Here is a 26,050-nt window from a genome sequence, read left to right as displayed (position 1 = left end):
GTACCACATAGCATTATAGAGTATCTACTATTTGGCCTCGTATTCACTTTAATTTCAAGTATATTTAATAGTCTTTTCACACCAACTGGATAGTAAGATCTTCAGGAACCTAGGTAACATAGGGACGCCTGGGTGGCTCAGTCTGTTAAGTGTCTGCCTTCGGCTCAGGTCATGATCCCAGGGTCCTGGGATTGAGTATCACGTCAGGCTTCTTGCTCAGGGGGGGAGCTGCTTCTCCCTCTGCCGGCAGCTCCCTCTGCTTGTGCTGCTTCTCTCTTCTCTCTCTGACAAATAAATAAAATCTGAAAAAAAAAAAAGAGAGAATCTAGGTAGCATAATTCCTCTTGTATTTCTACCACACGATATATTACAGTGGAGGGGCAGGGTAAAAAGTAAGCCTTTAACTGGGTGATAGACATTGGGGAGGGTATGTGCTATGGTGAGCGCTGTGAATTGTGCAAGACTGTTGAATCACAGATCTGTACTTCTGAAACAAATAATGCAATATATGTTAAGAAAAAAAAAGAAGAAGAAGATAGCAGGAGGGGAAGAATGAAGGGGAGTAAGTTGGAGGGGGAGACGAACCATTAGAGACGATGGACTCTGAAAAACAAACTGAGGGTTCTAGAGGGGAGGGGGGTGGGGGGTTGGGTTAGCCTGGTGTTGGGTATTAAAGAGGGCACATTCTGTGTGGAGCACTGGGTGTTATGCACAAACAATGAATCATGGAACACTACATCAAAAACTAATGATGTAATGTATGGTGATTAACATAACAATAAAAAATTTTAAAAAGTAAGCCTTTAAGTAATATTTCTTTTGTACCAAGTATTTTATGTATGTTATTAATGTTAAGTATAGTATTTAATCCCCTTTTTATATATGTGGAAACTGATTCAGAAACTTTTATAGCTTGCTGAAGGTAACCAGCTAGAAAGTGATGGAGCCCATGTTCACACTTAATTTTTTCTAGTTCCAGAGCCTCTGCTCTTTGCATTGTATCATGCAGTTTCTTCAATAAATATTTGTATAATAATAAGCCATCATATCATGAATATGGAAGCCAGGTATATATCATGCAAAGCAACTAACTTCTCTAAGTTATAGTTTCTTTAATAGTAAAATAGGTACCAAAATAGCACCTGCTTCATAGGGTTGATGAGAGAGTTAAATGAGGTAATAATATGTGTTAAACATCTTGCACAGTGTCTGGTTCATAGCAAGTATTTAATAAAAGATATCTATTATTATTTACTATTCCTTCATTTTCACTTTTCCTTTCACTTTTGTCTGTTATTCTTCTGGCGCTTTCATTTATTATTTCAAGACATTTTTGTTGAACACTTATGTATGCCAAACATGGTGCTGGGTCCTAGGGTTTCAGAATGAGTAAGATAGACTCACTCCTTGTCCTCAGAGAGCTTACTATCTAGCAGGCACGTTAGATGATTAAGTAAATAGTCCTAACAAGACCTAAATGAGTATTATAATGGGGAGAGAAGGGAGTAGTATGGGAACTCTAGGTGTTAAGAAGGTTCTCTTGAGGAAGTAATATTTAAGTAGACACCTAAAAGATGAATATGTTGAAAAGTGGAAAGAAGGAAGAGTATTTTAGACAAAGGAAATGGCATGTGAAGACCAATTAGCAAAAGACAACTATATTCTATGAATTGGAAGGCATTCCAGATTGCTGAAGCAATGTAAAACCAGGAAGAGATAAAGCTAGAAAGGGGGGCTGGATCATAGAATGACTTTAAGGAAGTAAGAGGCTTTGGAGGGTTTTCATGTGCCTGTTGTCATTCTCTAGATTATTACGGATCAGTCCTTCTAGAAACAGACTACATTTGTCCAACCACAGAGGTACTCACATGACCGAGGTAGAATCATTCTTAGTTTCTATCCTCCTGGACACAGTGATGAGCATGTGACTCAAATCCATCCTTAGGACTTTTTAAACTAGAGATAGTGGTAGCTTTTTTCCTTTGGGACAACTGTTGGGATGTGTGTCCAAGATTGCCAGTGGCCATCTTTTTTTTTTTTTCCTGTAAATACAGCTGCTCTGTATTAAGAGAGTGAAAGGCCAATATGCAGAGTAAATATTACAGTCCCTAGATCTTTCTGTTTCAAGTCCAGCTCTGTGCTGTCTCAGTTTGCTTAGTGAGAAATGGTCCTTACTAGTACAAGTATTTAAGTAGAGGAATGCCACATTCAGATTTTCTTTTTTCTTTTTCTCATGTTTTTATTTTTCAAAGATTTCTCAGACTCCAGTGTGGTCAGTGGATTGGATAATATCAAGACTGGAAGCAGGGAAACCACAGAGGAGTCTATGAAGCAATCCACATGAAAGATAATAGTTTTTACAAGGGTTGGGGCAGAAAGGAGAAAAAGGCAGATTCCAGAGAAACTTTAATGGTATAGTTGACACAATTTGCTTATTATTCAGATGGTATTGGGTGGGGGAGGAGAGTAGGAGGTACTGAAGAGGGAGGAATAAAAGATGATGCCTCTGCTTCTGGATTTAGCCTCTTAGTAAATGGCCCCACCACTTCCTTAGGGAACATGAAGCTCTAAGTTTGACTGAAGGATTGAGGTTTGGACTTGCTGAGGTTGAGATGCTTATGGAAGCCTTATAAGTAGCCTCTAAAATGACGTACAGTGATCCCCACTTTCTGGTGCTCATGCCCTTGTGTAATCCTCTCCCCTTGGGTGTGGGCTGAATCTAGTGACTTGTTTCCAGGAATTCGGATAGGCAAAAGTGATGGGATGTCACTTCAGAGGTTAGGTTACAAAGAGATGGTGACTTATGTCTTGCTCGCCCTCTTTCATTCTCACTTGCTTATTCTTGTGGAACATAGCTGCCATTTTTGGTTGCTCTATGGAGGGTCCTATGTAGCAAGGAACTGAGATCCTTAGTCCCCACAATGTGTGAGGAATTGAATCTAACAACCATGTGAGTGAGCTTGGAAATGGATCCTCCCTCATGAGCCTTGAGGTGAGTGCAGCCCTAGAAGGCAATTTGATTGCAGGCTTGTGAGAGACCCGAAGCTAGAGGATAAACTGTGTCCAGATTCCTGATGTACAGAGACTGTGAGGCATGAGTATATGTAAATATACATGTTTGGAACTCAGGGGATTGATATGGACTGGAGATAGTAATTTTGAAGTGCATCATTTCTCTCCTCTGCTTAAAATATATGTTGAAGGTCGAGTAAATGAGTATTGTTGAGTACTCTTCCCTTGAAAAGCTGAAATGTAGACTATAGACTAATGGACTATGTAGAGGATAACCTACAACCATGAGGGACTTTAATGACCTGTGTGTAGTCTACCTTGACTAAACTCTGGGAGGAGTGGGGGTAGAAACCACGTTGCCATCAGCCGAAGGATGATGACAATATTTGGCTTTGAAGAGGTTGAAAGAGGGGTGGGATTGAAGTGAAGTGGTCTTTAAGACTTTGTTTAAGATAAGGGAGACTTTAGCATGTGTTTAAATTGTTGGTGAGAAAAAGCCGGCAGAGAAATTCAAGGTTTGTTTGTTTTTATGTTTATTTTATTTATTTTTAACTTTTTACTATGGAATATTTTGAACACACAAAGATACAAAGGGAATACCATAATGAGCCTCTGTATACCCATTACCCAGCTCCAACAATTACCAACATTCTACCAATCTGTTTTATCTTTCCCCAACTTTTCCCTCTTTCCAATAGAATAATTTTAATTGAATTTTTTATTGAGATAATTGTAGATTCACATGCAGTTGTAAGAAATAATACACAGATATTTGAGGGCACCTGGCTGGTTCAGTTGGTAGAGTATGCAGCTCTTGATATCAGGGTCATGAGTTCAAGCTTCATACTGGGTGTAGAGATTACTTAAATATATAAACTTAAAAAAAAAAGAAACAATACTTAGGGATTCCTTGTGTACTTTTCCCATTTTCTGCTAATGGTAGCATTTGCAAAAGTATAGCACAATATTACAACCAGGTTACTGACATTGATACAAGCCCATCTATTTTATTCAGGTTTCTCCAGTAACCCTTGTACTAATTCATGTGGATATTAAGTTCTGTCAGATTTTATTGCCTGTGTACTTTCTTGTATCCACAGTCAAGATATTGAACAGTCCCAACTCCACAAGGATTCCTTATGCTGCTCTTTTATCCCCACACCCACCTCCTTACCCTGCCCCCACACACCCTCCTATCCATAGCCCTCATCTCTCAAAGCAGTCATCTGTCCTCCATTTCTAAAATGTTTTCATTTCAAAGTATTATATAAATGGTATCATACAGTACAAAACCTTTGGGATTTGCTTTTTATTTCCCTTGAGGTTCACGTAAGTTGTTGAATGTACCAGCATTTTACTGCTGAGTAGTATCCCACAGTATGGATGTACCACAGTGTTTATTCTCTTGTTGAAAAACATTTGGGTTGTTTACAGTTTGGAGCTATTATTTATAGATATGTTATGAACATTTGTAGCAGTTTTTTGTGTAAACATAAGTGTTTTTTCTCTGATATAAATCTCCAGCTGTGCAATTACTGGATCCTATGGTAATTACAGGTTTGGTTTTATAAGAAACTGCTAAATTGTTTCCCAGAGTAGCTATATCATTTTATATCCCCACTAGCAGTGAGTGATCCAGCTTCCATACATCCTTGCCAGCATTTGGTGTTACTATTTTTCATTTTGTTCATTCTGGTAAGTGTATAGTGATACCTCATTGTGGTTTTAAATTAGCCATTAAATGGCTAATGATGTCAAGCAGATTTTCATGTGCTCATTTGCCATCTGTATGTCTTCTTCAGTGAAATGTCTTTCATGTCTTTTATCCATTTTCTAACTGGATTGGTTTTTCTACTGTTGAGTTCTGATGGTTCTTTATATATTCCAGATTCCAGTTCTTCATCAGATATGGGGTTTGCAAATATTTCCTCTGTCTCTGTAGCTCATCTTTTCATCCTTTTCTCATGGACTTTCATAGAGCAAAAGTTTATAATTTTGATGAGACCCAATTTAACAATTTTTCCTCTTATGGTTCATATTTTTGGGTGCTAAGTCTAAAAACCCTTTGCCCAGATCCCAAAATTTTTCCCTAAAAGTTTATAGTTGTGCATTTTACATTTAAATCTATTATTATTATTATTTTAAAGATTTTATTTGACAGAGGGAGACACAGTGAGAGAGGGAACACAAGCAGGGGGAGTGGGAGAGGGAGAAGCAGGCTTCCCGCAGAGCAGGGAGCCTGATGTGGGGCTAGATCCCAGGACCCTGGGACCAGACCTGAGCTGAAGGCAGATGCTTAACGACTGAGCCACCCAGGCGCTCCAAAATCTATTATTATTTTAAAATAAATCCCTGATAACAAGATATTTCATCATTTAAATAAAGTTGTCTCTTAAGACCATTATCATTCCTAATGAAATTGACAAAAACTCCTTAATATTTTGTAACAGTCTACATTCTGATTTTACTTATTGCTTACAAAATGTCTTTTTGTAATTGTGTTGAGTCTGAATCTAAAGTCTGTGTACTGTGCTTAGCCCTTAGGTATCTGTTTTATTCTTGAACAGCATCTCCTCTTTTATCATGGCTCTGACTTCTTGAAGAGACTGGGTTAATTGTTCAGTGGAGCATCCCACTTTCTAGATTCCTCTGATTGTTTCCTTGCCCTCAGAGATACTATTTGGAGAGACAAGTATAATGAATAAATAAATAATTATAAATGTGCTGACTGAAAGGACAGAACAGGTTGTTGTTTAAAGAATAATAGAGAAGGACTCCTTGAGGGGAAATTGAAATTGAGACTTGAAATAGGAAGAGAAGCATTCCAGGCAGAGGGAATATTACATGTGAAATTTCAGCCAAGGGAAACAGAATTGTGCTTGAAAAAGTCTCTAAATAAGGTAATGTGGCTGGAGTTTGGTGAATAACAATGACATACTATTGGAGAAATAGGCACGAGCTAGATCTGTCCCAACTTTATAAGCAAGACTAAAGACCTTACAAAGATTTTCTAAGTGCAGCAGAGTGCTGTGGAGGGATATTCAAATGAAGAGTAATCTGACCCTACTGATGTTTTTAAAAGCTCACCCCGGCAGCCTCGTAGAGACTAGGTGGCAGTACAGGATGGGGGTGGGAGGATGGAGAGGTGGGGAGCAAAGGTAGAAAGTGGAAAACCTAGTAGGCTATGCAGTCCTGTACGGTCCAAGCAAGAAATGATGGTTGCTTGTATTAGAGTGTTGTTGGGAAGTTGGATAACTTGTGTAGGTAAAATGGACAAAAACAAGGTAGTTGGTTGGAAATGGATGGTGTGAGAAGAGGAGCTATAAAGGATAACAACTGGGTTTTTGGCTTAACAAGTGGAATGGATGGTGACTCATTTTCTCAGATGATTCTGGCTGCCAGTTTTGTAGAGTCCAACAACAGACTTGAGCAATGGAAACCTAACCAAGGCAAAAGGGTCCACAGTGACTTCCAACCCCCTGGCTGAATACAGACAGGCCCATCAAGCAACCCATCTCTAAATATCCATAGGCCATAACTAACCAATGGGCTACTTAAAACCAGGCACAGTTACCAAAAAAGGGAAAATTCCGTATGTCCCCATACCTCCTCACCTTCCCTCTTTATTTTTTGTTCCTATTTTTTATTTTATTAAAATATTTTATTTATGTATGTATTTGAGAGAGAGAGAAAGAGAGCTCAAGCAGGGAGGAGGGGCAGAGCGAGAGAATCTCCAGCAGACTCTGTGCTGTGAAGCCTGATGCAGGGCTCAAACCCACCATCCTGAGATCATGACCTGAGCTGAAATCAAGAGTTGTATGCTTAATCGACTGAGCCACCCCAGGAACCCCTTATTTTATTTATTTTATTTACTTTTTAAGTAGGCTCCACGCCCAGTGTGGAGCCCAACATGGGGCTTGAACCCTGAGATAAGACCTGAGCTGAGATCAAGAGTTGGACGCTTAACAGACTGAGCCCCCCAGGTGCCCCCTCGCTTCCCCCTTTAAATCCAGCCCCCACCCGCTGCCTTCTGGCAGACAGCCTCTTTGCTGTCCTGCCTGCTTCTCCCTTGTGGTGTATTCAGTAAAATTCTATCTCCTTTGTTCCGCTTCAGGTGAATTCTTTCACCATCTGCGCCACCGGCTTCTACCAAATTGTCACCCCACATTTAGGAACCCCCATCTGATCGGGAGAGATACCACAATTTTGTGATACTTTAAACAAGTTATGAAATAGTCTTCACAAATAGTCTTCCTGCTTTTCCAGTGTTGTTTTTAAACTAGGTGTGGATGTTGAATTTTATCAAATGTTTTTGTAGCTTTTGTCATTGACTTTATACTATTCAATTGTTTTAGTTAGGACTATTTCAGTTGCAAACATCAGAAACACAACTCCAACTGATTTAAACAAAAACTGAGGATGAGTTTGAACTGCATAGGTTCACTTATACTCGAATTTTTTTACAATATACTATAAATGTATATCTCTTCCTTATGATTTTCTTTTTTTCTTATGATTTTCTTAGTATTTTCTTTTCTCTAGCTTACTTTATTGTAAGAATACAGTATGCGATGTATAAAATATGTGTTAATCAACTGTTGATACCGGTAAGGCTGCCAGTCAACAATAGGCTATTAGTAGTTAAGTTTTGGGGAGTCAGAAGTTATACACGGATTTTCAACTGTACAAAGGGATAGAGTTGGCACCCTTAACCCCTGCATTGTTCAAGGGCCAACTGTATCGAATCAAGTACCCAAAGGGAGCAGGGGTAAACCTTCCTTTTAGTCTCAATTATATGGCTACTAGGGTCTTAAATGATATCCCCAGAACTGGTATGTCTCTGTCTCTCCTTCCCTCCTTTCCTCTTTTCTAGCTTCCTCTCCATCTCTTGCTTCCTCTACATATTACTTTCACTCTGAGACATGACCTCCCTAAGGAGTGGCTCCTATCAATAGGTAAAGAATTATCCTGTCTTCCAAACATTTTCAGTAAAACTTCTTTTTTTTTTAAGATTTTATTTATTTATTTGACAGAGAGAGACATAGCGAGAGACGGAACACAAGCAGGGGGAATGGAAGAAGGAGAAGCAGGTTTCCCGCAGAGCAGGGAGCCCGATGCGGGGCTCAATGCGGGGCTCGATCCCAGGATCCTGGGATTATGACCGGAGCCCAAGGCAGACACTTAACGGCTGAGTGCCACCCAGGCGCCCCTCAGTAAAACTTCAGGGATTTACTGTTTGATGAGGCTGGGTTGCATTACAGCCCCAGCCAAAGACTCAGTATTTCTCCAAGAAAAATTGAAGTGCTGTTGTTATCAGAAGGTCAAAAATAACAGATCTTCACTATCCCCTGTAACATTTATATTAAAAGATTTACTTTTATTGACATTCCTAAAATTCCTGGAATGAACCATAACTGTTTATGGAATATTACTGTTTTTCTGTATTCGTAGATTCTATTTGTAAATATCTTGTTTGGAACTTTTGACATCAGCTAAAAAAAAAAGAATTTTTTGACATCAGCTTTCCTTTTTTTTTTTTTTTTGACATGAGCTTTCCTAAGTGAAAATCATTAGTACTTTTCTTTATTTAGAAAATGTTTTATTTGCCAGATTTTAACATTGTTACATAGCTTTCCAAAACAGAGTTAGGAACATTTCCATTTTGATCTGTACCATGGAATAATTTTTTTTTAAGATTTTTTTAGGATTGATTTATTTATTTGTCAGAGAGGGAGCGAGCACACAAGCAGGGGAAGCACCAGGCTGAGGGAAAAGCAGGCTCCTCACTTGAACAAGGAGCCTGATGTGGGACTCAATTCCAGGGTCCTGGGATTATGACCTGAGCTGAAGGTAGAGGTTTAACTGACTGAGCCACCCAGGTGTCCCATTCATGGAATAATTTAAATAATGTAGGAATTACCCATAACAGATAATCAGGAAAAATTCATCCATGAACCTTCTAGGCATGACACTTGTTTTTGAAATTATCTCATGTTTGTTAGAGAGACTCTGTTTTCTATATTTTCTTGAGTCCGCATGCGCAGTTTAAAATTTTTCTAGTTTGTCATCCTTTTCACTCAGATTTTCAAATTTGTTAACTTAGGGTTATAATTTTTAAATTCTTGGTTTTTCACAATTTTATGTAATTTTTACACTTTGCCCCTCTTGGCTAGATTAACTGAGACATCTCTTCATTATTATTTAAAAAACTATCTGTTGGTATTACTTAACAATTTTATTGTTTTCTCCCTAATCATTAATTTCTGCTTTTTCTTATTCACCTTGTAAGCTTAGCTTAAATACTTTTATTCCTTCTTGAACTTCTTGAATTCATAATTAATTTTTTATTTGATTTTATAAAACAAGATTATGAATTTTCTTGTGAGAATAATTTTACCCACATACAAAAGATTTTGATATTAGGATTTTCATTATAAACATTTTCTAGGGGTGCCTGGGTAGCTCAGTCGGTGTAGGGTCTGCCTTCGGCTCAGGTCATAATCTCAGGGTCCTGGGATCGAGCCCCGCATCAGGCTCCCTGCTCAGCAGGGAGTCTGCTTCTCCCTCTCCCTCTGTTCCTCCTCCCTGCTTGTGCTCTCTTTCTCTTTCTCTCTCTCAAATAAATAAAAAATCTTTAATAAATACATACATACATAAATAAATAAATAAATAAATAAACATTTTCTAGATAGTCTGTGTTAGAAGTTTTAATTTCTTTATTAATTCAAAACTGTTTAGGTGAGAATTATAAAACTTATTATATATGTGGTGATCAATTAATTTCATTTATTACAACTTGGGGAAAATATTGAGATTTTCTTGACTCATAATAGATGTTATATTGTTATAATGTCCCTTGGCTTGATAAGAAGGCATAATACCTGTAGGATATAAAGTTCAACATGAGTCTCTTAGATGAAGGTGGGAATGTTGAGGGAGAGTTGTTGGTTTTAGATAGGATGATTAGGTAAAGGCCTATCAGATAAATTGACAGACTGGAATGAAGTGAGAGAACAGTAAGAGCAAAAGCCTTGATAAATTGTCTTAAGTTTTATTTAATTGAAAGATTTGGGGCGCCTGGGTGGTTCAGTCGTTAAGCGTCTGCCTTCGGCTCGGGTCATGATCCCAGGGTCCTGGGATCGAGCCCCTCATCAAGGCTCCCTGCTCTGCGGGAAGCCTGCTTCTCCCTCTTCCACTCCCCCTGCTTGTGTTCCCTCCCTGGCTGTGTCTTTCTCTGTCAAATAAATAAATAAAATCTTTAAAAAAAAAGAAATAAAGAAAGATGTAATCTCAGGTCTAGTTCTGTATTTAATCTGTTCTGTATTTCTACTTCAATGATATTATTTCAGAGCCCACCGATTTGCATAATTAGTACTAATATCACACTTGGCTAGAAGGCAATCATAAACACAAATACCTGTATCAAAATATTTAGATCACCAGTGTAATACAGAATTAAACTTCTCATCTATTACTCTTGAACCCCTGAGAATATAGACATGTTTCCACGGAAGTCCCAGTTTGAGAACTACTATCCTTATACATTATTCTTTAGACATTTTCCCACTGCACTCCCAAGGGAAGGGATAGAGGGAGGAGCAATAGTGATTCTTCTTGTTGTATTCATGTTTGAATGGAGGTTTTATTGATCAGTGAACTGGAGTGAAGGCATTTGGTCTTTCTCTTGGCTTATAGACCCCAAGCATTATCCCTCCAGATTGTGAGATACATGGGAGAGCTTTCAGAATTTTATCTACTTAATTTTCTATACTACTTCTGCTACCACCACTACTAGTACTGCCCATTCTATAAGGAATCCATATAGATTTCCAGCATTTCCTTTCATTTTGGTTAAAATTATTACCTATCTAGTTAGCACTTCTTCAGATGTATTGCTTGAGTTTAGGACACTCTTGTAGCTTCAGCATTGGTGGTATATTCTTCCAATTTCTATGTATTTGTCTGCTTTGCTTTGGGTTTGGAGAATGGACTTCTAGTAATCCCATACCTATGCAGCTGTTTTCTTGGAAGTCTACTTTTCTCACATTTATTGAACAGTTAAGGAAAAGCCTTTTCCTCTAAGTCATGTGTTAGAATAATTTCATTTTAATGTTAAAACTGACATTATGTTTTCTTTAATCATTTGGCAGGTTGGAATCCGAGGTACTGATATAGTTGTGCTTGGAGTAGAAAAAAAATCTGTTGCCAAGCTTCAAGATGAAAGAACTGTGAGGAAAATTTGTGCCCTTGATGACCATGTTTGCATGGCTTTTGCAGGTACTTATGGAACTACAGTAATAATACAGAGTATCATAGTGTAGTCGGGTAACACAGTTGGCCCCTCCTACAATCATCCTGCTACATTTATGCAACACATGGAGATATGCTCCATTTCTTAACACAAACAGTATACCCTGTCTTTTCTGGAATATCACATCTCTATAGACATGGATTTCTGATAATTAGTTTTGATAAAACAGAAATGTTAAAAGATACATATTATAGTATCTTAATTATAACTTCAGGTAGCTGTGTTTTCTTTTTAAACTTTTTATTTTTAAATAATTATAGATATTCAGGAAGTCATAAAAAAAAACGGGGGGTGCACCTGGGTGGCTCAGTGGGTTGAGCTTCTGACCCTTGGTTTCAGCTCCGGTCGTGGTCTCCAGGTCGTGGGATCAAGCCCTGCATTGGGCTCCGCACTTAGCGTGGAGTCTGCTTGAGATTCTCGCTCCCTCTCCCTACCCCTTCCGCTTGCGCGTGCTCTCTCTCTAAAATAATCTTTCAGAACAAAACAAAACACAGGGAAGTCTCCTTTACCAAGTTTCCCCCAATGGTAACATCTTCAAAAACCAGTAAATTGACAGTTACAAGCCACAGAGTTTATTCAGATTTAAACAGTTTTATATGCATTCATTTGCATGTGTATGTGTGTGTGTAGTTTTATTAGACTTATCACATGTGTAAGTTCATGTAACCATCACCACAATCAAGATACACAACTCTTCCATCAACCCAAGACTACCTCATGCTATTCTTCCTCATCTCTAACCTCTGGTAGCCACTAATCCATTCTCTTCTCCATCTCTATAATTTTGTCATTTTGAGAATGTTATGTGAATAGAATCCTGTGATATATAACCTTTTCATCTTAGCTTTTCTTGTTCAACATAATTCCCTTGCCATTCATCCAAGTTGTTGCATATATCAATAATTACTTGCTTTTTATTGCTGAATAGTGTTCCATGATATGGATGTACCACACTTTTGTTCACAACTCACTGGTTGAAGGACATTTGGATTATTTCTAATTTTTGCCCAGTACAAATAAAGCTGGTGCGAACATTTGTGTACAGGTTTTTGTGTGAACATAGGTTTTTCCCTTTTTTGTGATAAATGCTCAAGAGTACATTTGCTGGGTCTAAGAAGAAGAAGATAGCAGGAGGGGAAGGATGAAGGGGAGTAAGTCAGAGGGGGAGACGAACCATTAGAGATGATGGACTCTGAAAAACAAACTGAGGGTTCTAGAGGGGAGGGGGTGGGGGGATGGGTTAGCCTGGTGATGGGTATTAAAGAGGGCACATTCTGCGTGGAGCACTGGGTGTTATGCACAAACAATGAATCATGGAACACTACATCAAAAACTAATGATGTAATGTATGGTGATTAACATAACAATAAAAAATTATTTTAAAAAAAAAGAGTACATTTGCTGGGTCATATGGTAATGCATGCTTAGTTTTATAAAAAGCCGGCAAATTGTTTTCCAGAGTGCCTGAACTATTTTGCATTCCTACTAGCAGTGTATAAATGATTCATTTTCTCTGCATCCTCAGCAGCCTTTGGTGTTGTTACTATTTTTAATTTTAGACATTTTTGTAAGTGTGTAGTGCTATCTCATTGTGGGTTTAATTTGCATTTGACTCATGGCTAGTGATGTGGAACAGATTTTCATGTGCTTATTTGCCTCTGTATTTTTTTAAAAAGATTTTATTTATTTATTTGACAGAGAGAGACACAGCGAGAGAGGGAACACAAGCAGGGGGAGTGGGAGAGGGAGAAGCAGGCTTCCCGCCGAGCAGGGAGCCCAATGTGGGGCTTGATCCCAGGACCCCGGGATCATGACCCGAGCCGAAGGCAGACACTTAACGACTGAGCCACCCAGGCGCCCCTTGCCTCTGTATTATGGCAAACAAGGCATGTTTCTTGTCATGTGTGCATGCACATGCACCCATTTTCTTTATATTTTTTCTTTTTTTTTTCCTGAAATAAGACTTTAGTGTGCACAAAGAAAGCTCACATTATTGACAGAGAGAAGAAGGAGGGTGGGGAGCATAGGCAGCCCAGAGAAACCGGGGAGTATGGAGACAAAGGCCTTATGGCAGAGAAGACAGCTGGGAGAGAAGGAGAGCTGAGGGGTGGGCCAGGCAGAGAGATGCCCCATCCGTTGCCTGGTGCAGGTCAGGGGCAGTGTCAAGGCAGGCTCTTGCTTCATCACACTTGTCCTCCTCTGGCCTCTGTCTTCGCTCCCTCCTGTTCCCTGAGCCCTTTTCGCTTCTCACCAGAGCCAAGAGCCTGGGGCCAGCCCTGCCTTGAAACTTTAGTCTTTCCATGGCCTCCTTTAGTCTTTCTAGTCTTTTATAGGGCCTGGGGCTGGCAGTGGGCCAGCAGTTCCTGCCAGCAGATGTAGGTCTGGCCAACCAGATCCTTGAGTCTGGTCCAGTACATGGCCTGGAAGCTCTCCTGGATATCGGTGCCAATATGGAGGCCCAACTGCATGCACAGCAAGCTGCAGCTCTCACCACTGGTCTGGAAGAATGTCCTGGCAACTGACCACCACCCAGGCAGTGTCAGAAAGCTGTGGTGCAGGTAGCAGACTTTGTGATCTAGTTTGGCAGTGGCCTTTGCTGTTGCTCCTGGCAAGGTGGCAAGGTCTCAGAGCCCAGGTACTACCAGAGGGATGATGGCCTCATGAGGCTCTGGGCCTGGCTGAGCAAAGACAGCTGGGCCTTCTCTTGCCAGAGAGGGAATGTCTCTTGCTGGTCCTGCATCTGCGCAAAGACCACAAGGCTGGGCTGGCTTTGAAGCTGTCTGCTCCAGAAAGTCACGTCCAGGAAGAACTGCATGAGTAGTAATGGTGATCCGACACCTTGCTCAGGGTACAGCATAGCTGCTGGAGCTTCCCTGGCCACTCCTGGATGTTCTTGAGGAGCAGGAGCAGAAACTGCTGGAGATTGGTCTTGCGTGGCAGGCAGAGCTGCCCTTCCAGGCCAGCTCAGCACAGCAGCTCAGTAAGGCCCGAGAGGTCTGCATCGGCGTAGGCCCCTGGCTGTGCGAAGGTACACAGTGTCAAGAGCTTATAGATATAGCTCAGGCTAATGTCTAAGGCAGTCTCCAGGGGGTTGTTCTGCTGCTCACTGCAGCTCAGGCTAGTGTCATTTATTTAAACACTTTCCCACCGTGCTGACAGGGCCCCTGCAGTCCCAGAGCAGGACTGTGGGCTCCCAGGGTATAAAATGCTTCCATGACCTCATGCAGTGAGGGGCACCACCAGTGCTTAACTCCATCAGACTGATGGAAGAACGCATCCATGCTGAGATCCCGTAGGGGGCCAAAGGCTTCTGAGGAAATTTCTGGAGGCCGTGTCAGCAGCTGGAAGAGCCACTGGAGCAGGGGCACCAGGCAGTCAAGGGTGCGTAGGTAGAGGTTGCTCACGAGGCCACTGTGCAGGAAGGACAGCTGCTGGGCCAGGGGGCATCTGAAGAACAGCCCTTCCAGGTGCGGCTTCAGGTGTGAACAATCCAGGATACAATGCAGGAGGTGACACCTGGGTAGAAACACAGCCTCACTGGGATATACTGGTGACACAGATAACCTCTCCACCAGCATCCTGTGCTCGGGTGTGAGAGGCACTTCATCTTCATCCAGATCCAAGGGGCTGAGGTCAGAACAGTCATGCAGAAGCAGCTCCTCCAGCTCCTGCTCCAGGGCCTATTCCCGCTTCTCCTGCAGTAAGTAATCTAAGCTGTTGGTGTAGCTCTCTGAGGCTTCAGAGGCGAACTGGAGCAAGCTGTGGGTGTCCACCCCTGGAGCTGCAGCCTTCTGACTTGGGCCTGCCATGTTCCAGAACAGCTCCTCCAGTGAGTCCAGGCTCCCCTGGGGGTCCGAGTCCTGTGGCTCCTGCTGTAACTCCTCAGGTGGGCCCATGTCCTCAGGCTCTAAGGCCCCATTGCACCCACCCACCTCTGGGCTGTGGCCCCCTTGCCAGCCTACAGTACCCTCAGGTTCAGGAACTCTACAGGCAGTGGGCTCCAGTCAGTGGGGAACATGTCCCTGGCTGCATGCACCTTGGGCTTCTTTGACGAGTTGTGAGCTGGAGCTGAGGTAGGACTGCAGTGGTGCCAGGTGGGGTGGAGGAGCCCCTGGTGCAGAGGATGGTTGAAGCAGCTGCCCTTTGGGCTGCACAACAGGATGGGCACCACAGCAGCTGCTCTGACCCCTTCTGTCTGAGGAAGGGCTAATGGAGTCCTCTGGGGCCTGGCCATCAGCAAACCACTGGACTTTTATCCTCCGAGGCCTCCCCCACACCCCTAGCGTTGTACCAGCAGGTTGCACCTGGATGGGCAACAGCCATCTAGCACCTGGGCACATGTAGACAGCCACACGCACCCATTTTCTAATGATGTTTTTTCAAACCAGGATTTTTTATTGATGTTTAAAAGCCTTATTGAACAAAAAATAGCTTTTATCTGTCTTAAAAAAGTAATCATCTCGCCACAAAACAAGTTTTAATAAATTTTTAAAAGATTGAAATCATACAAAGTATCATTTCCAATCAAAATGGAATAAAACTAGAAATCAACAGCAGAGGGAAAACTGAAAAAAATCCATAGATGTGTAGGAATTAATACAGCTGACCCTTAACAACACAGGTTGAACTACACAGGTCCACTTATATGTGGAATTTTTACATATAGTACTGTAAATTTATTTTCCTTATGACTTTCTTAATAACATTTTCTTTTCTCTAGCTTACTTCATTGTAATAATACAGTATATAATACATATACAAAATATACGTTAATTGACCATGTTATCAATAAGGTTTCCAGGCAACAGTAGGCTATCAGTAGTTAAGTTTTTGAGGAGTCAAAAGTTACATGCAGATTTTAGTAGGGGGAAGGGATTGGCACCCCAACCCTTGTGTTGTTTAAGGGTCAGCTATACTCCTAAAAAACCCATGGGTCAAAAAAGACATCAGAAGAGAGGTACCTGGATGGCTCAGTCAGTTAAGCATCTGTCTTTGGCTCAGGTCATGATCCCAGAGTCCTGGGATCAAGCCCCACATCGGGCTCCCTGCTGAGCAGGGAGCCTGCTTCTCCCTCTCCCTCTGCTGCTCCCACTGTTTGTGCTCTCTCTCTCTCTCTCTGTCAAATAAATAAATAAAATCTTTTTAAAAAAGGCATCAGAAATTAGAAAATATCTTGAGACAAATGAAAATGAAAACACATCATATGAAACTTACGGAATGCAGCAAATGCAGTGCTAAGAGGAAAATTTGTGGCCGTAACTGCTTAATTTAAAAAAAAGAAGAAGAAAAATGTCAATTCAATAGCCTAACGTTATACCCTAAGAACTAGAAAAGAAGAGCAAACTAAACCTAAGGCTAGCACAAGGAAGGAAGTAATAAAGATTAGAGATATAAAAAATAGGAGAACAAGAAACAAAAATCAATAAAACCAATAGTTTTGTTCTTCAGAAAAGACTATCAATATTGACAAACCATTAGGTTGCCTAAGAACAAAAGAAGACTCAACTAAAAGCAGAAATGAAAAAGGAGACATTACTAATGATTTTACAGAAATAAAAAGGATTATCAGAGAGTACTGTGAATAGTCATAAACCAACAAGTGAGAAGAAACTGACACATTTCTTGAAACATACAAATTACCTGTTACTCAAGAAGAAATGGAAAATCTCAACAGATGTATAATAAGTAAAGAGTGAATCAGTGATCAAAAACCTCCCAATAAAAAAACTCCATAACCAGATGCTTTCTCTGGTGAATTCTACCAAACTTTTAAAGAAGAATTAACACCAACTCTCAAACTCTTCAATAAATTGAAGGAATGCTTCCAAACTCATTCTATGAGACCAGCATTACCATGACACTAAAACCAAAGACACTACAAGAAAACTATAGACCAATATCCCTTATAAATATTGATGTAAAAATCCTCACCAAAGTACTAGCAAACCAAATTCAGCATATTAAAGGAATTATATACCATGACCAACTAGGATTTATTTCTGGAGTGCAAAGATAATTCAACACATGAAAATCAATGTAATATACCACACAAAATGATGGACAAAACTTCATGATCATCTCAATTGATTTAGAAGAAGAATTTAACAACATTCAATACCCTTTAATGATGAAAACACTCAACAAACTAGGAATAGAAGGAAAAGATCTCCACATAATAAAGACCATTTATGAAAAACAGAGAACATCATAGTTACAAAAGACTGAAAGCTTTTCCTCTAAGATCAGGAAGTCAAGGATGCCTACTTTTGCCACTTCTACTTAACATAATAGTGAAAGTCCTAGCCTGACCAATTAGGCAAGAAAAAAAAAGGCATCCAAATTGGAAAGGAAGAAATAAAATAAAATCTGTTTACAGATGACATGATCTTGCATATAGAAAACCCTAAAGATCACACACACACACACACACACACACACACACACACACACACAACTGTTAGAGGTAATAATTAAATTGAACAAAGTTGGAGGAAATAGTGCCAACACAAAAAAATTAGTTGTGTTTCTATACACTGACAGTGAACAATCTGAAAAGGAAATTAAGAGAAATAGTTCTATTTACAGTAGCATCAAAAAGAATAAAATACTTAGGAATAAACTTAACCAAGGAGGCAAAAGACTTGTACACTGAAAACTATAAAACGTTGCTGAAAGAAACTGAAGAAGACACAAATAAATGTAAATGCCCTATTTATTTAAAATCTCAAAATACCTTTTTAGGTTAAGTTCCACTCCTAAGAATTTGAGCAACATCATATACCCAACGCTTCCCATTTAGCTCCTTATGCAGCTCAGTCAGTTAAGTGTCCCAACTCTTGGCTTCAGCTGAGTCTGTGGAATAGGAGAAAAATATTTGCAAAACTATATCCAATAAGGGATTAATTACCATAATACATAAAGAATACTTAGAACACAACAGCAAAGAAGCAGACACCCCAATTCAAAAATGAGCAAAGAATTTAAATAGATATTTCTCCAGAGAAGATATACAAATGGCCAATAAATGCATGAAAAAATACTCAATGTCACTAATCATTAGAGAAATGCAAATCAAAACCACAGTAAATTACTTCACATCCATTAGGATGGCTATTATCAAGAAAACAAGATAAGGATTAATAAGACTGGAGAATTCCAAACTTTGTGTACTGTGGGTGAGAATGTAAAATGGTATAGTCACTATTGAAAACAATATGGTGGTTTCTTAAAAAATTAAACATAGAATTACCATGTGATCCAACCATTCCACTTCTGGGTTTATATCTAAAAGAACTGAAAGTAGGGACTCCAAGAGATATTGGTATACCCATATTTATAATAGTATTAATCACAGTAGGTAAAAGATGGATGAATGGGTAAACATAATGTGCTGTATACATACAATGGAACATAATTCAGCCCTAAAAAAGGAAGGAAAATCTGACGCATACTACAACATGGATGAATCTTGAAGACATTATGATAAGTGAAATAAGCAGTCATAATGGGATAATTACTATATGGTTCCACCTATATGAGAATACCTGGACTAGTCAAATTCACAGACACAGGAAGTAGAATGGTGTTTGCCAGAGGCTGTGGTGGAGGGGGAATGGAAGGTTATTTCATGGGCTCATAGTTCAGTTTGGAAAATAAAGTCCTAGAGATGGATGGTGATGATTTCCCAACGGTGTAAATGTTCTTAACTCCATTGAACTGTTTTTAAACTTAGAAATGGTTAAAATGATAAATTTTATGTTATGTACATTTTACTACAATAAAAGAAAAAATTTTAAAGAAATCATCTTAGTATAAATGATATGGAATGCTTTAACTTCTAGTATGCATACTTTTCTGACTTTAAAAATAATTTTAAAATATGAATATGACTTTTTAGCAGAGCAAAATAAGCATTTACTAATACACTTCCCCACATGTTAATTTATTTTTATAATTGGAAAATGCCTAAATGTCTAATATTGGGGAACTAGCATAATCAACCATGGCATATCCAAGCAGCTGCTTAAAAGTATAGGCTCTAGAACCATACCAACTGGGTTCTAAGCCAGACTCCCTTGCCCACTACACCTGTGACTGTGGGCAAGGTACTTAACTGCTCTTTGCCTCAGTTTAGTCTTCTTTAACATGAGGCTAATGATAGTGTGTACCTCATTGATTTGTTACAAGAATTAAATGAGTTAATACATAAGAAGCATTTATAACAATGTCTGGCATATATTATTAATATTACCACTACAATTACTACTACTACCATGTTATCATTCTTATTATTTAGTAGCAGTTAAAAAAGGAGGCATGGCCCACAACTATATAGTCAACTAATCTTCAACAAAACAGGAAAAAATATTTGATGGAAAAAAAGTCTTTTCAACAAATGGTGTTGGGAAAACTGGACAGCAACATGCAGAAGAATAAAAGTGGACCACTTTCTTATACCATACACAAAAATAAATTCAAAGTGGATAAAAAACCTAAATGTAAGACAGGAAACCATCAAAATCCTAGAGGAGAAAACAGGTAGCAACCTCTTTGACCTCAGCCTCAGCACCTTCTCACTAGACATATCACTGGAGGCAAGGGAAACAAAAGCAAAAATGAACTATTGGGACACTGTCGAGATAAAAAGCTTCTGCAAAGTGAAGGAAACAATCAACAAAACTAAAAGGCAACTGATGGCATGGGAGAAGATATTGTAAATGACCTATCAGATAAAGGGCTAGTATCCAGAATCTATAAAAAACTCATCAAAATCAACACTCAAACAATAAATAATCCAGTTAAGAAATGGGCAGAAGACCTAGGACACATTGTACTCTGATCATTAATGTACTTGACTATCTCCACATTAAGGTGTGAGCTCCTAGAGAATATGGACTGTGTCCTCCTCTACTTTATATCTCTGGCTCAAGCCAAGTGCCTAGCACATTGTGAAAACTTGATAATTCTGTTTTAAATCAATGGATCTGACATATATACGGCATGTTTGAAATGAACATCATACATTTCAAATAAATAAAACAGACCCCAACTACTATCACAATAGTGGTTGGTTGTATAAAAAAAAAAGAAAGAAAGAAAGAAAGAAATGGGCAGAAGACTAAACAGATATTCTCCAAAGAAGACATACAGATGGCCAGCAGATACATGAAAAAATGCTCAACATCACTCATCATTAGGGAAATACAAATCAAAACCACAATGAGATACCACCTCACACCTGTCAGAATGGTTAAAATTACCAGCTTAGAAAACAACAGATGTTGGCGAGGATGCAGAGAAAGGGGAACCCTTTTGCACTATTGGTTGGAATGCAAGCTGGTACAGCCACTCTGGAAAACAGTATTGAGGTTTCTCAAAATTGCAATTGCACTACTAGGTATTTATCCAAAGCATACAAAATTGCTGATTCCAAGGGGCAAACACACTCCAGTGTTTATAGCAGGGCTGTCAACAATAGCCACATTATGGAAAGAGCCCACATTGTCCATTGACTGATGAATGGATAAAGAAGAGTGATTATATATATATATATATATGTAAATTTTACTCAGCCATCAAAAACAAGTCTTGCCATTTGCAACGATGTGGATGGAACCAGAGTGTATTATGCTAAGGGAAATAAGTCAGTCAGAGAAAGACAAATATATGATTTCACTCATGTGGAATTTAAGAAACAAAGCAGATGAACATAGGGTAAGGAAAGGAAAAACAAAGATAAAAACACAGAAGGGGACAAACCATAAGAGACTCTATAGTTAAGAGAACAAACAGGGTTGCCGGAGGGGAAGGGGTAGGGGGATGGGCTAAATGGGTGATGAGCATTAAGGAGGGCACTTGCTATACGTATTGACATGGCAAAGTATTCATAATATATATTAAAAATAGTCGGTTACTGAATAATATGTATAATATTGTTTTGTTTATAGCTTTTGGAATTACATGGTAGCTTTTATTCCCTCTGTTGGAATATTTTACAATGAGTACATATCAGAAAAAAACATATAGTTTCATCTTGAAAAAAATCATTCTTTTGTCAATGTTGTTGCTATATTGTACTTTTAATGTTTAGAAAACAGCCCTTAGGAAAAAAAATCAAAGAATTTGAAAAAATAATTCTTTCGTGTGCCATGTAGAATTCCATTTAAAAGTAGAAATTTTACATTGTGTAAGTTATTTTCAAGATTTTCAAGATAATGTTGTGGTATGAATTCGAAAGCACTAGAGGGGCCCCTGGGTGGCTCAGTCAGTTAGGCATCTTCCTTTGGCTCAGGTCTTGATCTGAGGGTCCTGGGATCAAGCCCCTTGGCAGGCTCCCTGCTGAGCAGGGAGTCTGCTTCTCCCTCTCCCACTGCCCCTCCCCGCTGCTTGTGCTCTCTTTCTCTCTTTCGCTCTCTCTCTCTCAAATAAAATCTTTTAAAAAATAAAAGCACTAGATGGAGGACTTATTTCTTCTATAGATTGCTTATTTATAAACAAAGTGAAATTGCAATTTTTTAAAGTTTTTATTTAAATTCCAGTTAGTTAACATACAGTGTATTATTAGTTTGGGGTATACAATATTGTGACAGGTTCTTCATTGTTGACTAACAATGACTTTCTCACAACACCCAGTGCTAATCACAAGTGCACTCCTTAATCCCCATTCCTATTTCACCCAACCCCCAACCTCTCTAACAACCATCAGTTTGTTCCCTGTAGTTAAGAGTCTGTTTCTTGGTTTGCCTTTCTTTTTTTCCCTTTGCTCTTTTGTTTTGTTCTTAAGTTCCATATATGATTGAAATCATATGATACTTACCTTCTCTGACTGACTTAAATTATTTTGCTTGGCATAATATTCTCTAGCTCCATCCATGTCATTACACATGGCAAGATTTCATTCTTTTTACTGCTGAGTAATATTCTATTGTGTATATATACCACATTTTCTTTATCCATTCATCAGTCGATGGGACTTGGGCTATTTCCATAATTTGGCTATTATAGATAATGCTGCTATAAACATCAGGGTGTATGTATCCCTTTGAATTAGTATTTTTGTATTCCTTGGGTAAATACCTAGTAGTGCAATTCCTGGATCATAGGGTAGTTGTATTTTTAACTTTTTGAGGAATCTCCATACTGTTTTTCAGAGTGGCTGTACCAGTTTGCATTCCCACCAACAGTGCAAAAGGGTTCCCCTTTCTCCACAACCTCGCCAACACCTACTCTTTCTTGTGTTGTTGATTTTAGCCATTCTGACAGGTGTGAGATGATAGCTCATTGTAATTTTTATTTGTATTTCCTTGATGATGAGTGATGTTGAGCATCTTTTCGTGTGTGTGTTGGCCATCTGTATGTCTTCTTTGGAAAAATGTCTATTCATGTCTTCTGCCCATTTTTTAGTTGCATTATTCATTTTTGGAGTGTTGAGTTTTATAAGTTCTTTATATATTTTGGATACTAACCTTTATCAGATAGGTCATTCGCAAATATCTTCCATTCTGTAGGAAGAATAAATATATTTAAAATGTCTGTACTACCCAAAGCAATCTATACATTTAGTGTAATTCCTATCAAAATACTAACAGCATTTTTTACAGAGCTAGAACAAAGAATGCTAAAATTTGTATGAACCACAAAACACCCTGTATAGCCAAAGAAACCTTGAAGAAGAAAAGCAGGCATCACAATTCTGGACTTCAAGTTATATTACAAAGCTGTAGTGATCAAAACAGTATGGTACCAGCACAAAAACAGACATATAGATCAGTCAAACGAAATAGAAAACCCAGAAATGAGCCCACAACTATATGGTCAATTAATCTTTGGCAAAGTAGGGAAGAATAACCAATGGGGAAAAGACTGCCTTCAAAAAAAAAAAAAAAGACACCAGTTTCTTCAACAAATGGTATTGGGAAAACTGGGCAGCAAAGTGCAAAAGAATGAAACTGGACCACTTTCTTACACCATACACACAAAAAAAATTCAAAATGGATTAAAGACTTAAATGTGAGATCTGAAACCATAAAAATCCTAGAGGAGAACACAGGCAGTAACTTCTTTGACATCGGCTATCGTAACTCTTTCTAGATATGTCTCCTTAGCCAAGGGAAACAAAAGCAAACCTAAACTATTCTGACTTCATCAAAATAAAAAGCTTCCAGGGACACCTGGGTGGCTCAGTCAGTTAAGCATCTGCCTTTGGCTCAGGTCATGATCCCAGGGTCCTGGGATCGAGTTTCACATCAGGCTCCTTGCTCAGCAGGGAGTCTGCTTCTCCCTCTATCTGCCACTCCCCCTGCTTATGTGCTCTCTCTCTCCCTCTTTGACAAATAAATAAAATCTTTAAAAAAACAAAATAAAAGCTTCTGCCAGCGAAGGAAACAACAAAACTAAATGGTAACCTATGGAATGTGAAATTGCAATTTTCAATGCTGTCTGTAAATTGAACTTGTTCTTTTTTTCCTATTTAGTATTGATTAGTGTAATTACTATTTCTTATGTTAAAAACAAACACAATCACACAAATGTATTACTTATATGGTTTGGCAAATTTATCACTAACTTTTTTTCTTGAATCAGTTATGTCACTACTTTTTAAGTATACTTTTATGTTTCTGTAGTTTGGGATCATATTTACATTGTAAAGGGGAAATAACTCAGAAATCTTTCTGATCACATTTTCTAATTCAGTATAGATTTGAATCCATAGGATAGGTAAAATTAATCTCTTCCCATTTCTTTCTCTCATATAACATTTTTTAAATAACTTTTTTAAACTATTTTTTAAAGTCAACTCTACCCCCAACATGGGGCTCAAACTCACAACCCCAAGATCAAGAGTCACATGCTCTACCAACTGAGCCAGCCAGGCGCTTCTCATATTTTGCAGAGAGAATAGAATCAGTTTCTCCCTCTTTAACTATCTGATTAAAATTTGCCCCCGACCCATGAGTGTTAGGGTGAATCTTAGGGGCATATTGTGACAGGTTCTTCATTGTTGACTACCATTATCTTCAGGGACTGACAATTCTTCCATTTGTAGAAACACAATTTGAAATGGTGTGGAAGTCTTGCAAAAAGACTGATGGTTATGTGAGAAATGACTGTTACAGAGATTTTGTGAATGCATTTTCCTGGTAGTGTGCTATTAAGAGAGTGGGGAAAGAAACAAAATGGCCATGTAAAGGTCAAATGCCGGAGAAGTCTTTAATGGAAATGTTTGCAACTGTTGCGTTTAAGTTTTGGGTCAGTTGTTTTTATAGAATCACATTCTCTTTCCTTATGGAAATGTTGAAAATTAATTACATGATGTTTTGGTATGGCAAAAGGAAGACTTTTCTTTTTCTGTTTTAACATTCTTGCTTTTCAAACCCTTAATCTTGGACGAAAAGCTGAGAGAAATCACATGTCACAGTTATATTGAATGCAGTTTGAATTCAATGGATATGTGTTTGATAATGAAGTAATACTGTCTTCATAAGGAGAAATACAGCTTACTTAATGATTTAGGTAATGAATAATATTCATAATATAAATAATATTGATTTTAGAACCAGGATAAACCATCAGCCTTTGATCAGTCTGCCTTTGATATCTTCCCCAAAAATAGTTTTAAAAAATATGACTACAGAGATTTTTAGAAAATGTTTAATAAAATCTCATAACCAGACCAACCACTGTGAGTTAAACCATTTTGATCTTCGGGAAAATAGTTTACTTAACTTAGTGTTTAACTATTACTCTTTAAAACCATTTCTTTCTTTTTTTAAGATTTTATTTATTTATTTGAGAGAGAGTGAGCACAGGGAGGGGGTTGGTCAGAGGGAGAAGCAGACTCCCCACTGAGCAGGGAGCCTAATGTGGGACTTGATCCTGGGACTCCATGATCATGACCTGAGCCAAAGGCAGTCGCTTAACCAACGGAGCCACCCAGGTGCCCCTAAAACCATTTCTTTAAAAAGTAAATAAGAATGCATCAGATTAAGTATTAAATGTTGGACAAGTGATATTGTTTTATAAATTATTTATAATGGACAGATATTGAAAAAAACAAATGGACATTATAAGAAAGATTTCATGGTAGCTAAAAAAAAAAAAACCCTTTGGACAAGAAAAGAGTCATTCTTTTTTGTAATGTATTGCCTACTTTTATAGGACTGACTGCTGATGCTAGAGTAGTAATAAACAGAGCCCGTGTGGAGTGCCAGAGTTATAAGCTCACAGTTGAGGACCCAGTCACTGTAGAATATATAACTCGCTTCATAGCAACTTTAAAGCAGGTAAGACACTATTCCAACAGATTTTGAGAGGTTTTCTTCTTTTGCCATCATTATGGTTCCTACCATGGGAATACTACAATAACTCCAGTCATTTAATCTGTTAAATCTACTAAACTCCTTATTCCTTCTCACACTTACTTCATACACTCTTATTCCAGTGGACTGCATTGATTTGAGCATTAGAAATCTCAATTACTATCAATTCTAGGAATTATATTAAAATTTCAAAGAGCAGTAAATCTCGTATTTTAAGAGGATTTCTATACCTCTAGAGATACAGTAATGAAAACTTTTTTTTTTACACGTTTACTAAAGAAATACGCATGGTTCTTTCACCTACAAACCTAAACACAACTGATCAGGTTTGGATATGATGTTTTGTTTTTTAAGATTGATTGATTCATTGATTGATTATTTTAGAGGGAGACAGAGAGTGCAATGGGGA

The 26,050-nt window shown here is 38.6% G+C and overlaps 1 protein-coding gene and 1 pseudogene across 2 annotated transcripts in view; one reads left to right on the top strand and one right to left on the bottom strand.

Annotated features, from left to right (window-relative positions):
- The window catches only part of PSMA8 (proteasome 20S subunit alpha 8), a 41,790-nt gene that overhangs the window by 2,759 nt on the left and 12,981 nt on the right, over window positions 1-26,050 (top strand). For both annotated transcript variants that reach the window (XM_025886742.2, XM_025886741.2), the window contains exons 2-3: window positions 11,163-11,289; window positions 25,481-25,605. In XM_025886742.2, the coding sequence (XP_025742527.1) occupies window positions 11,163-11,289; window positions 25,481-25,605 (252 nt within the window). The remainder of the gene's footprint in view (window positions 1-11,162; window positions 11,290-25,480; window positions 25,606-26,050) is intronic.
- Window positions 13,651-20,325, bottom strand: LOC112835335 (protein FAM178B-like; annotated as a pseudogene).

This window comes from Callorhinus ursinus, unplaced genomic scaffold (assembly GCF_003265705.2).
Source record: "Callorhinus ursinus isolate GAN/ISIS: 27379988/994484 unplaced genomic scaffold, GSC_fseal_2.0 scaffold11, whole genome shotgun sequence".
Taxonomy (NCBI): Eukaryota; Metazoa; Chordata; class Mammalia; order Carnivora; family Otariidae; genus Callorhinus; species Callorhinus ursinus.
The sequence above is the reverse complement of the archived record's forward strand: the minus strand, read 5'-3'. Positions and strand labels throughout refer to the sequence as shown.